Consider the following 15565-nt stretch of genomic DNA (forward strand, 5'->3'; position numbering starts at 1 on the left):
CTTTACAGAACTTGAAAGCACAATATTCAACTTCATACGGAAAAACAAAAAAAACTAGACTAGCTAAAAAATAAGTGGAGGTATTACCAGCCATAATTTTAAGCTGTACTATAGAGCAATAGTAACAAAATTTCCATGGTATTAAAATAAAAACAGAAAGTTCAATGGAATCAAATCAAAGATCCAAAAGTAAATCCACACACCATTTTCAGAAAAATGGAAGAAACTAGAAGAAAATCATCCGGAGTGAAGTAACTCAGAAAGACAAACATGGTCTATATTCACTTATAAGTAAACATTAGCTATTAAATAAAGGAGAGCCATGCTATAATCCACACACCCAGCTAAGTCATAAGGAGGAGGTCAAGGGGGAACCTGATCTCCCTGGGAAGGAGAAATGGAACAGATTTTGTGAGTGGACTGGGGATGAGTGGGATAGGAATGGGAGGGCTCAGCTGTCGGGGAATAATGCTGGGAGAAAGCACTGGGGGACATGACTGGAACTGCGGGCATTTGGGAAGTGATGTAGAAACCTAGTACAATGGTAAACTCTTGGGATCTACCTTATCAAAAGCCTCCCAGTAATGGAGGCTATGGAGCCTGAATTGCCCATCTTCTATAACCAGGCAAGGCTCCTAGCACTGGGACAAGGACATCAACCCAGCCACAAACCTTTGACCTACAATATGTCTTGCCTGCAAGATGTGTTGGGGTAACGGAAGTGGAGAACTTGTGGGAGTGGCCAACCATTGACTGGTCCAATTTGAGGCCCACATCAGAAGAAGGAGCCCACACCTCACACTGTGTAGATGGCTCGGAACTAGAGGTTTGTCAGCCCAGAGACCCAGGACAGAACCAAACATGACTGGCCAAAAAAAAAAAAAAAAGTCAATAGAATGTTTTCCAACGATACTCTGCTATACTCACAGATCAGTGCCTACTAGCCCAACTGTAATCAGAGAGATGTCATACAGCAAACAACAGGAGTAGTTACAGAGATGCACTAGCTGAAGCCAGGGATATCCCACAAAAGAGAAGGAAGGATTCTAAGAACCAGAGCAGTATGCCACAAGAATAGGGTCCACAAAAATCAACTAAGCAGAGCTCATAGGGGCTCACAGAGACTGAAGTAACAGCACAGACCCTATGTGGTCTGAGCCAGCTCCTCTGCATAGACGTTATGATTGTGGGAGTGGTGGTGTCTCTGACTCTTTTGCTTATATGCTTGACACCTTTTTACTTCTACTGGGCTGCCTCATCCAGCCTTGAGATGAGGGTTTGTGCCTAGTCTCACTGTAACTTGTTATGCCATGTATGGTGGATATCCCTGGGATGCCTGCTTTTTGTTTTTTGTTGCTGTTATTTGTTGGTTTTATTTTTTTATGGTAATGGAAGCTCCTGGGGAGAAGATGATGGAGGAAGACTCTGGGAAGAATGGTGTGGTCGAGATATAATGTATGCAAAGAATAAAAAAATAAATAAAAATTTTAAAAAGGAGAGTCATTTCTTGGCTCAAGAAAGAGAGATGAGCAAAAGAGGCTGACAATTTCTTTTCTCTCAGATCTAACACACGCTCTTAGTGGAGACTGAGAGGATCTTACCTTCATTACAGGCAAGGTGAGCAAAAAAAGCAATGATCTGCACAGTTTTCCCAAGCCCTGCTTCATCAGCCAATATGCCATTGAGATTCTTCCGGTATAGCTTGGCCAACCAGTCCAGGCCTATCTTCTGATAGTCTCGGAGAGCACCATACAACAAAGATGGAGCACTAAACTTCACCTATAGAGACAGACAGACCAGCCAAAGAGTGAGTAATTGGCACACACCTTCTCAGAGCCTAAATCGAGAGACTATCCCAAATGATTTACAGAACATAAGGACACAAGAACTGCCTTTTCTAGGCATTCCTATGGAGCGTGTTTGGGAGGCAGGAAAGGCTTTCCTCACCGCAGTTGTGACTCGGGCACTGCCCTTAGGGAGGATGGCTTCAGCCACAGCAGTAACTTCTGTGATGTCCTTGGTGTTGGATTTTCCAATGCTCATTCTCTCTGCAGCTTTAAACTGATCCATGATGAAGAGTGAGTCAATGAGAACGGAGTCCCTCCGGCTCTCCCTGTCACTAGGACAGTCTTCTACATCTACAACAACAATGAAATAGACACAACTCAGACTGCTGTGAGTTTTATGAGCCTAAACATAGAAGGGGCAGGGGGCAAGGAAAAACAAAGAATTGATACATATTTTTCATTGCAATTCATTTTTATACATTCACAATGCTGTAAATGAATGACTCTTAAGAAACGTCACAATGAACTACATCTGAGACTCAAAGCATAATCTGCCCCAGCCTGGTATCCAGGAAATGGCTCTATTGATTGAAAGCCAATACTGTGGACAAGAATACAGCACCTCAGGTTTAATGATCTCCCTTCTGCTGCCAAAAAAAAAAGGGGGGGGGGTAAAAATATGGCCCAAGTGTGAAAACAAGGACGAATCTTTGTCTCTGACCCTAGGTCTTGCTGTAGAGAAGATTGTGACAAGCCCTGAATTGCACTGGTGACCTTCTAACAATGGTCTTACTCCTTCTTGTATCTTCTCTTCCCTCTCACCTGTTCTTATTATTTAATAAACAGAAGAATAAGAGTGAGAAAGGACAAACTGCAGGTATGTGTATCTGTATAAAATGCCTAGTAAGTAAAATTAACCACGAAAACCCTGCAAGTTAATAAGCAAACACAACATAGTTTGGCCAAGCAAAGAGCAAGCCAAGCAAGGAGATGCTTCAGAAACTACAACACAGATCTAGAAAAAACATTTGCTCATCCTTCGTAATTCACCCAGTGCTCTGAAGAAAACATACCAAGGTAAGTAAAAACCATAGAACTTGCTGGGGGTGGGACAGGCCTTTAATCCCAGAACCTGGGAGGCAGAAACAGGCAGGAGTTTGAGGCCTGCGTCGTCTACAGAGAGAGCTCTAGGTCAGCACAAACAAAACATCACAGTACTTAAAGCTTACTCAATAGGAACGATTACATATAAAATACACTTTTTTTCCCTGGCTTAATTTTTTTATTCTTTGTTTATAGTCACACACAAGCTTTATCCTATTCAAATAAGAAAGCCCCTGCCACGACTGACATGGACTGAAGAACCTATCCTTGGGTCCAATACTTTTAATTTCTTACATCTCATCAAGTCTTACTTTGGCTTTCACTTTAAACCCAAATTCTTTATAGCACTAAAAACCTACCTTCTTCCCCACTTGACTCTTCATGATCAGGTTCAGGCTGTGGCCACTGAAAATTTGGCAGAAAGGCACCTTCATACAACTTCATCAAATCGATTAAGGGCAACTCAGCTGGAAAGAATGTCAGGAAAAAAACAAGATCATTTTAGAACTATAATTTAGCCGCAAAGGAAAAAAAAATCACTAAGAAAAGCACAGCAAAAAACTGAATGAATAGCTTGTCACATACATTCCTCTGCCTAGGGGATGTAGGCTGACATTGTTTATCCAAAAAGACTAGACTAGAAGTATTCATAGCTCTTGATTTTCTGTATTGGAGACTATCTACAGTCAACTGAGCACACATCTGAAAATCCACTACCCAAAATGCTCTGAAATCTGAAATTTCAGAACACTATTTTTTCTCAAAAAAGTTTTGAATTTTAAAGCATTTTGGATTCTGGATTTTTAGATTAGAAATTTATAGCTTGCAAATTCTAAAATATACATATTTTTCCCAAAAACTAGAATGATGCCCATAATTAATACAAAGTCTCAATATTTTCTTTTTCAGTTAAATGTATTGGTATTGGGCTGGAGAGATGGCTCAGTGGTTAAGAGCACTGGCTGCTCTTCTGAAGGTCCTTAGTTCAATTCCCAGCAACCACATAGTGGCTCACAACCATCTGCAATGTGGTCTGATGCCCTCTTCTGGTGTGTCTGAAGACAACTACAGTGTACTCATATATATAAAATAAATAAATAAATCTTTAAAATTTTTATTGGTATTGACATTTTTAGGTTTAATTATTTTATTTTAGATGTGTTTTGCATGTGTGTATGTCTGTACCACGTGCAGGTCTGGTACCCACAGATTCCACAAGAGGGCATTGGGTCCCTCAGAACTGGAATTACAGATGCTGCCATGTAGGTGATAAGAATCATATCTTTGTCCTCTGGAAGAGAAGTCAGTGCTGTTAACTGTTGAGCCATATCTGTAGGCAGCAGAGCCCAAGACAGGACATCTGTACTTCCTCAGAGAAGGATATGTATTCAGAGTGGAGGGGCAGAGCTCAAGCAAAGGCTCTGGCAAAGGAGGTTTTATTTCTAGCTAGGCAGACAGGCACTGATATCCTCCACTGAGAAGAGGAGGAACAATGTCCACCCCAGACTTATACCAAGCCATTCTATATGGGTAACAAAGAGCTTTTCTAAAAGAATTTTTGTTTATATCCAACTCTATGGGCTTTTTTTTTCTTTATGTGAAATAACGTTGAGACTTGGGACACTGAGGTGCCTTCCTTGGTTTCGTTCCATGTGATTTGCCATACAAGACTCATGAGTACTATGCATCCTGAGGGAGGCAGGCTGCAGCTCTATCCAGCCAGCCCCTACAACAGTGAGGTCTGGCTCTAGCCATACCTGCAAGCTGATGTAAATCTTTGGGGGGGTCCTGAACTGCTGAGGTTTTTCTTCCAAAGTATGGTCACAGTACTACTGTAGTGTGGGGTAAGTTTGGTAGAAGTGAGATTAGACTTAGAGCAGACATAGACTGTGTTGTGCACTTTGAGACTGGGGACCTTCCTAAATGCCTCACTGTGCTATAGGGTGAGTCTTGCCATTGAAATGACCACTGTTGGATCGTGTGTTACTTTGTTCTCCAAAGCCCTAGCAATTAATTTTCAGACAGGATTTTACCATGTAACCCAGGTTGGAATGGACCAGGCAAAGACATTAGCATTAAACAAACAAATAAAAAAGATATGCTAGGTAGGGTGGCATACACCTTTAATCTTAGAACTCAAAAGGCAAAGGAAGGGACTCACCTCTGTGAGGTCAAAACCAGCCTGATCTACATAATGAGTACAGCCATGGCTACCCAGTGAGACCTTGTCTCAAAAACATAAAGAAATAGGGGCTAGAGAGAGAGAGATGATGGCTCAGTGGTTAAGAGCACTCACTGCTTTTGCAGCAGCCTCCTCACAGTGGTAAACAAACATCCATAATCCCAGGTCCAGAGGAACTGCTACCAGAAGGTTGGCCACAGCAACCACCAAGCACACATGTGGTGCACATACATAAACACTCAGAATATAAAATTAATAAATCTAATTAAAAGTTTAAAAAAATTACTTAAAGCTAAGTTTTTCTTTCAACTGAAACTCCATTGAGTAGAGAACAATGTGTTCCCCAGCTAACGGCAGCTCTAAAAGCCTCTGTATGGAAACACGTTAAGACATACAGCTCAAGCTGATGACCTGCTAGAGTTTCTGGGAACATAGAAAGCTGAGAGGTTTTGGATTTAACAGTTATTATATCCACTTTAGAAAATTTCAGGGAACAAGCAATTTGTTTAAGTGACTATGACACAAAACACTTTGTAAACACTTTGCAAGTATAGATACAAATACTCTTAGAAAGAAACCAACATTACAAGCTCTGTCTACTCAAGACTAGAAAAATCTCTTTGAATTCACTGACTTGTGATTTTAAAGCCCAACTCACTAAAGTAACAGATAAATGTGGTGTTAAGCCACGTGAAATCAAACATTAACCATAGGCATAGGTGTGGAGTGTTTATATTGCACTTCTCCCAACTTTTCTGAATGTCTGAAAACTGTCTCCACATCATCCATGTCTACACAAGTGGATAAAACAGAAAAGTGTTAATATGACGATTCGAAAAAATGTCTTACAAAAAGTTAACTAATTAATGCCCTGAAAGCAACATCATCCACATTGGTAAAACAGATGTATATAACATATCCTTTTTGGACAAAACATAAATGGTTCAAATTAACTTTCAAGTTAATCTTTGCCCCATGACCAAGAAGAAAATTCCAACAGGTTCCCGAGGACCATGGTGTTGAATCTAACCCATGAATCTAGTTCAAAGATTAGACTCAACCCTAAACAAGGGAAGGCCCAGCAACCCTGCTTCCCTCCTGATAGTACACCCTCCACACTGATCAGGGCTGGCTTGGTCTGTCCTAATACTTACTCTAGAAACCAGTCCAGGCTTAGAAAACCCCCATCAACCGGTGAGAACCTGTCTAAGAAGTACATTCCTCCCATCTGCTCACTTCAAGCCTCTTGAAGGCTTCACCTTCTTGGTGTAGCCATAGTTACAAGGGAGGGCTGTCCAACTCCTAAGCCAGAGGGTTGAAGTTGTGTTAACTCCACATATACTCTAGCAAACCAAGAATACATGTTTGAGCCAACTGTATGATTCTACAGACCAATCATGTGCCACCACTGACATACATAGAGCCGTTTGTGTACAAACACCACCGACAGCAGCACTATTGGAATAAACAAGTAACTGATGACATGTTTATGTGTGGAAACAGTGTATAGGGTTAAGGTGTTAACAGCAATACCCAACAATCTGAACTACTGGGCAGAACCACTGGACAGGAAGAACAAGACACATCTTACAACCCCATTGTCAAGGAATTCTGCTTCAGTCTCAAAAGAATAGGTAGGGAGACTCACAGAGGTGAGAAAGGAGAATTCAGGAAGTGATCCACAGAAAGTCTAGGTAGGCAATGATCAACAGGACAGAAGTAACTTAATCCCAGAGATCTGTTCCCTTGAACCTGACAGCACAGTGTTCCATGTACTGCTGTCATTTCAATCCAACATTACTTTCAAATGTTCCTGTGTGACTGTTTAATGCAAGTATTTTTAGTAAGATAGTGACAACCTACCTTCTTTGGCCAGATTAGTAAGTTCTGTGTGGTGGTCTACAAGCCCTTCGTGTGCTTCCTCCTCTTCAATGGTCTCTTCTTCATCTTCCACTAAAATAGGAATCAGAGGTCAGGCTCATGCAAAACTTCACTTGAGCTCAACACTGCTAATACTATTAGGCTTCAAAACTGTTCCACAGCTATTAAAGAACCTGAATGTAATTACCTTAATTTTTCAGGTTGATTCTGGAAACTATTGTCAAACAAGCAACAAATGGGAAATGTTTTCTTTCCTGTCAGCCTGCCATCCACAATCTGGTTCTTTCAATATGCAATGGACTTCACTAGCTCAGAATGCTGGTTAACTTCTCACCCACTATAGAACAACTGCAGGGAGACTACTTACTTCCCACCATGCATGTTTTCTAGGAACTCGTCATAGCCTACAACAGACAAGGGACACAACCCAGACCAACTCACACTCTCAGCCCTAACCCTGGACCCTGCCTCTCTCCTTCCACAGGAGTCAGAACTCCTATGAAGTGCCAAGAACACTTCGGCATCCTCCTAACACAACTCTTCATCACTAGGCAATCTCAGAGGTGAGAGGGCTGGCTAGAAAAGCTACACCCTCCGTCCTCAGCAGCCTTCTTCTAGTCCATACGATTCAATGAACTTTCCCCTCTCTCCTCCTCCTTTCGCCCTCCCCTCTCCCACACACACACACACACACACTCTACAACATCCCCAAATTCCTCAGGTCCTCACTACAAATCCTCTAGCACCCAATCAAAGTTACAAGGCACTAGATTTCACACCCCTGGGCCCTGGACACATGTACTCCTAAACACAAACAGCCTGGTGCAACCTAAAACAAGCCAGACCTGTCCTGGAATTTCTTTCTGCCATTTTTCCTGCATGTAACTGGGTAGATAGCTTAGGAGAAAGATGACGCCCCAGGTGGAGGACAACCTGGGGCTATGTAAGGTAACAACATTACCACATGCCTATCAGGCAAAACACTTCCTACTGCCTTTTTCCTACCTTCCCTACATTAACCCACTACCTAACGAGGGGATGCTCACAAATCAGCCAAACAGCCACATCTATAGTCTATAAGGAAAGTCATCTAAAGTCACTATTCAAGGCTGGATGCTCCCCAATCCTTTCTCAGTCATCCCATCTACTGCTAGCTGCACTGACAAACATGATCAACAGGTAGCCAGGCAAAGAAAGGCAGAAACACAATCCAGATACTTCCAAGATGACAACTGCTTGCCTGGAGGTACCAGATTTGTGCCTCTCTTCTACATTCTGTCAGCTTCAGTGCCAGCAGTCAGAGCTGTGAGCATAGCTAAAGAAGAAAAATAGCTAAAAGGGGAGACAAATGCTAAGGCAGGAGCACACATGACAAAAAAGGGCCTTTTGAAGAACACCAACTTGCTATGCTATGTCAACGCAGGGCTATATGGAACCCAAAGTCCTAACTCCAGTGGGCCACTGTTACTTGTTGATTTATCTTTTGGGGCGAAACTTAGTCCTGACAGTTACTACACTAATCATATGGCTAAACTCTCCCAAACAATAATCAACCCATAGTAAAACCTCAAACTTTCAAAGTCTGGAAGTTTACACATTCCCAGTCAAGCCAGTAAAGTTATAGTGCTGCTACGACCCCCCTAGGGACTCACATAGCACGTGTTATATCACACACTGTTATGTGTTTCCTCTAACTCTATTCTTGCTTCCTTCCTCTGTTCCTACAACCAGGAGCCAGTATACACTTGTTTGCAAATAGGTCAGAAACCATGGACACAGTCTGATCTCAAGTCATTCACACTGGTGTTACATCTGTGTTCTACTCTGAACCCAATGCCAACATTTAAACAGGACAGGGGCTCCTGTCAAAGAGTCCAGCATAGGAACTGGGGTGGGCACATCTACCCTAATGTAGTAAGGGGTCTTTAGGGCAGGATCAGAACTGGCCCTGAATCATCTCTGTGCACCCGTAAGGGTTGCTTGGGTTTCCAGAGAATCACAAAATAAGATACAGCCAAATTGGGCTGGAGAGATGGCTCAGTGGTTAAGAGCACTGACTGCTCTTCCAGAGATCCTTAGTTCAATTCCCAGCAACCATATATATGGTGGCTCACAACCATCTGTAATGAGATCTGATGCCCTCTTCTGGTGTGTCTGAAGACAACTACAGTGTACTCACATATATAACATAAATAAATTTTCTAAAAAAAAAAAAAAAAAAAAAAGATACAACCAAATTGCTATAGAAACAATCCAAGTACTCTGAAGATACCAAAAGTTACTCTTTCTACACTAACATTCCAGGATAAATACAAAGATTAAACTTTCTAACCAATTGAAAATTAACAGTCCATGGTCAAAGTCATAGCCATGTACTACAAAAACACATACTGCACATTTCGCTTGTGATCTCAAGGCCCTAATAAAGCATCAAGGGAGTAAGGAACAGACCTTCATCATCAGTCAAAGATGTGCTAGCTTTTCTTTTCCTTCCAGATATTCCTAGATCCTGAAAGAGAATGAAAATCATGTGAGATGTAGCAATGAAGAATGAGTGTCAAGGCACATGTGTCTATTAGCAGATGCCTAGTGGAGAGCATCAGGACACCTGCTGGGCTATCCTAACACCATGAAGCAGAGTGAGGATGCAGACCTCAACCACTGTATTCAAACGCATTCTCTCAACTTACAGATTCATACCAAAGAACAGTTGTTAAGTAGCACTGTATCATTATCATCATCATCTCCTCCTCCTCCTCTTCCTTCTTCTCTCTTCCTTTTCCTTCATTCCCTTCCTCCCCTCCCCCTCTTCTTCCTTCTTTTTCTCCTTTGTGTTCTTTTGGTTTGTTTTTCAAGACAGGGTTTTTCTGTGTTGCCCTGGCTGTCTTGAAACTAAGTAGACCAGGCTGACCTCAAAGTCACACAGACCCACCTGCCTCTGCCTCCAGCATGCTGGGATTTAAGGTGCGCACCACCACCACACAGCCACACACCATTTTCAAAGCACACCATTATCATAGATTAGTAACTTCTCCAGGTAATACAACAAGACCACTTTATGTCAGAGCGCAACAAGAACCTGTACTCACCAGAGAGTGTTCTGGTGATGTATCAAATCCCTTTAATCTGGACTCTTTACCTAAAAAGACAAGAAATACAGTATTTTCACCAAATCTGTAGCAAGATAATGCTTTTTAACTCAGCAATTGCTGTCTACTTATGCAAGCTGGGTTCTATGGCTGTTGACACTCAAGAAGGACAGGAAGTGCAAGTTCCAGCTCTTCATCATGTAGAATAAACCCAACCTCATTCCTCTCAGTAATCCAGGACAGCTGTTTTCATCTTATGGCTCTTTTGGTTTTTAAATGCTTGATGTTGGTTTTGTTTTGTTTGTTTGTTTATTGGAGCCAGAGTCTCACTGACTGAGTTCAGGCTGGCTTTAATTTACAAACCCTGCTTCTAACTGCCAAGTGCTGGGATTCAGACTTGTGCCTCATTGTGAGTGCCTAGCTCTCATTTTACAGTTACACAACTTTAGCCTCTCAGCTGCTCCCTCGCCAATAATATGAGAGGTGTAAGGGCTCCTTGAACATTCCAAAGACTAGAGAAGACAGGGAATGCCACTTGTATTGGTGTAAGTATTCTGTAAGTGGGGGAGCAACTACTGCAGAAATATCTCAGTGGAGTGAAGGCACTGCACCAGCCCAGTCCCCAAAGGGCCCTAATGCCTGACAGAGGAGTCAACTGGTTTGTTTACTGACCAGAAACATGACCTAAATTTTGAAAGCATTCAGAGTTGACCAACTTTGGGGGTACTGGCACATACCACCACATGACAAAACAACTGAGATTTTAAAAAAAAAAAAAAAAGGCTATTGCTGGGCCTCGTGGTGCACATCTTTTGATCTCAGCACTCACTCAGATGCTAAAGGCCAATCTTACCTACATACTGAGTTTCTGGCCAACAAAAGGTACAGAGTAAGATAGATCCTATCCTCCCCCTTCGTGTGTATATGTGTGTGTGTGTGTAACCACAAAATAAAACAATTAAGCAGAACAAACAATGCACATTCTCTCCCTGACTAATGAGCTCTCTAGCCAAAACCAGGAAGCTGCACAAAACATAATCTGAAAAATTCAAAGCCTGTGTGTATGTGTCCTGAAAGATAAGCACAAGGCCTAACAAATGCTTGGAGGTACTCTTATTCCTCAGATTAAGACTGTCTTTAAGCCGGGCATGGTGGCGCAAGCCTTTAATCCCAGCACTTGGGAGGCAGAGGCAGGCAGATTTCTGAGTTCGAGACCAGCCTGGTCTACAAAGTGAGTTCCAGGACAGACAGAGCTATATAGAGAAACCCTGTCTCCAAAAACCAAAAAAAAAAAAAAAAGACTGTCTTTAAAAGCCTTGCAAAATGGCCCAAAAACACCTATCATCAACCTGATAGTCTAAGGCCAATCCCCAGAACCCATATAACAGATGAGGAAACAAGTTGTATTTAGAACTCCACAGGCACATGGTGGCACACATTTACCCATACACCTCATACAATGCACAATAAATAAACCTGCAAAAACATTTTTCAAAAACCACAACTGGACCAGTAAGAAGATCAGAATTTTGAAGACCCTTACCACCTGAGTTTGATCCTTAGAACCCACATGATGGAAGGGGAGAACTAGCTCCACAAAGTTGTCCTCTGACCTTCACACATTCCATAATGCACACATTTGTCTTCCCCCATCCCCACACCAAGTAAGTAAATGTAATACAAAAAACAGCTCTTAACATCATACCTCTTCTGGAAACTTTCTGTAAATTTAAGGCTTTTTTTCTTTTCTCTTCTAATTCTACTTGTAATTTTATTTCCACAACCTAAATACCAAAATAAATAAATAAAAGAATAAATATATAAGCAAGTCATTAAGGATATAAACTGTGTAATTCTACACATAAAACATTAAACAGCTAACCAACCTCATTCACAACAATGAAAGAGAAAACTCAGTTTGGTACTCTATTCTTTATTTTGTATCTAAGTCTAACCTGCTCAAATCCTACTAGATAGTAAAAATTTAAAAGTTCTTAAAAGAAAGAATATATAGATGGGAGCAGATATTCTGAAAGAGACTTTACTTTTGATGGCCACAGTACACCAAGTACTACCTGAGAGGCCTGCACTACATTATCACCTCAAAGCTGTGGCTTCTGAGGGTACAAAGGTAAGCAAAGCAGTCAGAATGAAATCATCCTAAGCCTTGCACAAGGCTCCCTGCTGCACATGCATGAATGCTGGAGCTGCTGAGGCTCTGTACCCTAGCACACAGCCTCACACCTTGGACACATTATATTTGTTTTTAGATCCCATTGAATCCTAGCACTTACCTGTTCAATATTTGACCAAAAATATTCTATTTCTCTGGCAGTAGTGGCAGCAATGCGCCTCAGTCTGCTCTGTTCTTCCTTCTTCCCTCTTTCCTCACGAAGTTTCTTTTCCTCATGATGCCGGGCTACAGTTCTGACAAGCTGGCAAAGGAAAGTTCAACAATCTGTTGTGCTCGGGCTGGCAAAATGGGTCAGCAAGTAAAGTACTTGGTACTAAGTCGGCCTGATGACTTGAGTTTGATTCCCCAGGAACCATATGGATAGGAAAGAGAGAGCCAACAACTCCCAAAAGTTGTTCCCTGACCTCTGCATACATATGCACACACAGAGAAGAAAAAATAAGAACTTAAAAAAAAATTGTTGTACTCTATAGCAAGCATGTCAGGAAAAAAAGGAGATAGAAAAAAATTAAGATTTCTCCAGCCTAGCTGGGCAGTAGTGGCCAACGACTTTAATCCCAAGCTCAGACAGGCCGATCTCTGAGAGTATGAGACCACCTGGTCTACAGAGTATGCTCCAGAACAGCCAGAGCTACACAGTGAAACCCTGTCTGGCAGGAGGCTGGGGCAGAGGATAAGTTCAAGGCCAGTGTGGTCCACAGAGAGAAGCCATTACTCAATAAATAAAGCCACATATAATTCACTGTCAGGTATATCCTCCTAGGTTCTCACATGTGTGAGAGATGAAAATATAGCTTGAGGCAAATAAATATTTTGGTTTTTTTTGCCTGACTTTTCTAGAAAGTTATCTTACTATTTATATTTCTCAGATATGAAACACTATATGGTACTACAAATCTTCTTTCCCTGTTTCACATAGTATCTTCCTGTTCAACAAACACAAATTAAGACGTCTAAAGGGTCATTCATTGCATGAATGCTGCTAAATGTCTTAAGTTTCTACGTATAGAAATTGTTGGGTTAAGATAACTTACATTTTTCCCTTAAATAGTATGATATTTATGTACTTATTTTCGAGATAGGGTTCTGCTAACATCTTAAAAAGTTCTTTATGGGGCTGGAGAGGTGGCTCAGCGGTTAAGAGCACTAACTGCTCTTGCAGAGGTCCTGAGTTCAATTCCCAGAAACCACATGGTGGCTCACAACCAACTGTAATGGGATCTGATGCCCTCTTCTGGGGTGTCTGAAGACAGCTACAGTGTACTCATGTACATAAAATAAATAAATCTTTTTTTAAAAAAAGATTTTTTTATACTTATTTTCTTTTTTCTATAGTGTGTGTGCATGCATGCATGCAGGTAGGGACATGTGAATATTTGTGCCCTAAAATATAACACTTTATGAACCTGAGTGTCATTTTTGATTTTTATTTTTACTTTTTTGGTTTTTGGAGACAGGGTTTCTCTGTATAGCTCTGGCTCTCCTGGAACTCACTTTGTAGACCAGGCTGGCCTTGAACTCAGAAATCTGCCTGCCTCTGCCTCCCAAGTGCTGAGATTAAAGGTGTGCACCACCACGCCTGGTCTTACACAGGGGCCATACAAATCTCTATATTTTATTATATGCACTGCTGAAGCACACACTGACTTTTTAAAAGATGTATTCATTTTCATGTGTCTGAGTATTTCGTCTGCATGTGTGAGCACTGCCTAAGGAGGCAAGAAGACATCTGCTGTTCTGGAAGCAGACTTAAAAATGGTTATAAGCAACCATGGAGGTGGGCACTGTAGTCAAAAATCAGGGTATATATAGTACAGGCAACCAGTACTTCTAACAGATGAGCTATCTTACCAGCCCCAAAACTAACATTTTTAAGGTTTTCTTTTTTGTTGTTAAGATATGTATGTTTGTTGTTGCTGGTAGGGTCCTATGAAACCCAGATTGGCCTCGAATGCACTTTGAGCCAAGGATGATCTTGAACTCCTTATCCTCTTACCTCCACCTCCCAAGTGTTATAACAGAACACACATGTGTATCACACTACACCTGTTGTATGGTGCTGGAGATCAAATCCAGGGCTACTGGCCTGCTAGGCAAACACTCTGCCAAGTGAACTACATCCCAGATGGAAGATCTTACTTTTATTTATTTTTAATAGACAAAGTATCCCTGTATAGCTCTGGCTGACCTGGAACTCACAGTGTAGACCAGCCTAGGCCTTAACTCAAAGAGTTCTACCTGCCTCTGCCTCCCAAATACAGGGATCAAACTCATAATCCACCATCTCTAGCTTAAGATTTTAATTTTAAAAATGAATTTGCATGTTTTGCCTGAATGTAGGTGTGTGCACCATGTGTGTACCTGCAGGGACAGAAGAGCAAGCCAGATCCTGGAACTTGAGTTAAAGAAGGTTATGAGTTCCCATTTGAATGCTCATAACCACTGAACCATCTCTCCAGACCAGGATTCTACTTCTAAGCTATCAGTATGTGGGAATATTCTAAATACCTGGCAGTCACAGCTCCACAAAGTAGGACAACTGAAGGTAAGAACTGACTCAGTACAGAGCACATGCCTAAAGTCACAGTCTACCTCATCTGATATAGAAAAGCCATAATGGGGCTGGAAAGATGGTTCAGTGTTTAAGAGCATTGACTGCTCTTTCAAAGGTCCCAAGTTCAAATCCCAGCAACCAACCACATGGTGGCTTACAGCCATCTGTAATGAGATCTGACGCCCTCTCCTGGTGCATCACAAGACAGCTACAATGTAGTCAGATATAATAATAAAAAAGAAAAGAAATATTAAAAAAAGAAGAAAGGAAAGGAAAAGAGGAAGAGGAAAAGGAAAAGGAAAAGGAGAAAGCCATAATGATACCATGCACTAGTCTCTCACCAATTCTCTCATGGCTTAGCTCTCCTTGGAGACAGCATCTGTCTCTCCTTATCCCAGAGAGAAGGAAGGGTAGCTGTAGGTTTACTGTGCAAAGCTAGCCCAACACTAAGGACTATGGATTCTGTGCTGCTCTTCAGCCTACCTTACCCCACCAGCCAGTTCTTGTCTGCCCTGCCTGGAGTCCACACGTCTAGTCTCCAACCTCTATGCACTAGTCCACATGCCAACCCCACTGCTCACATGTCCACTTCATTCGCTATATATCCATCCTATCTAGGTTTGTGTCTACATGTCCACGACCATATCCTTTGTACAAATATTTAAAAGGATTTGGGCTTTTTTTTTTTTTTTAATGTCTATACATCTAATCTGAGACCCTTTGTCTCAGGTTTTCCCTTCTTAAACCAGCTAAAGAAAGAGAAGAGTTAAAAGA

General features: G+C 41.6%; 1 protein-coding gene across 19 annotated transcripts in view; it reads right to left on the bottom strand.

Moving 5' to 3' along the window:
* The window catches only part of Ep400 (E1A binding protein p400), a 106555-nt gene that overhangs the window by 53113 nt on the left and 37877 nt on the right, over positions 1 to 15565 (bottom strand). For all 19 annotated transcript variants that reach the window (XM_006535277.4, XM_017321133.2, XM_030254870.1 and 16 more), the window contains 8 exons: positions 12338 to 12478; positions 11749 to 11827; positions 10044 to 10093; positions 9406 to 9463; positions 6937 to 7026; positions 3251 to 3358; positions 1948 to 2138; positions 1602 to 1779 (listed from right to left, as the gene is read on the bottom strand). In XM_006535277.4, the coding sequence (XP_006535340.1) occupies positions 1602 to 1779; positions 1948 to 2138; positions 3251 to 3358; positions 6937 to 7026; positions 9406 to 9463; positions 10044 to 10093; positions 11749 to 11827; positions 12338 to 12478 (895 nt within the window). The remainder of the gene's footprint in view (positions 1 to 1601; positions 1780 to 1947; positions 2139 to 3250; positions 3359 to 6936; positions 7027 to 9405; positions 9464 to 10043; positions 10094 to 11748; positions 11828 to 12337; positions 12479 to 15565) is intronic.

This window comes from Mus musculus, chromosome 5, assembly GCF_000001635.26.
Source record: "Mus musculus strain C57BL/6J chromosome 5, GRCm38.p6 C57BL/6J".
In the NCBI taxonomy this organism is placed as follows: Eukaryota; Metazoa; Chordata; class Mammalia; order Rodentia; family Muridae; genus Mus; species Mus musculus.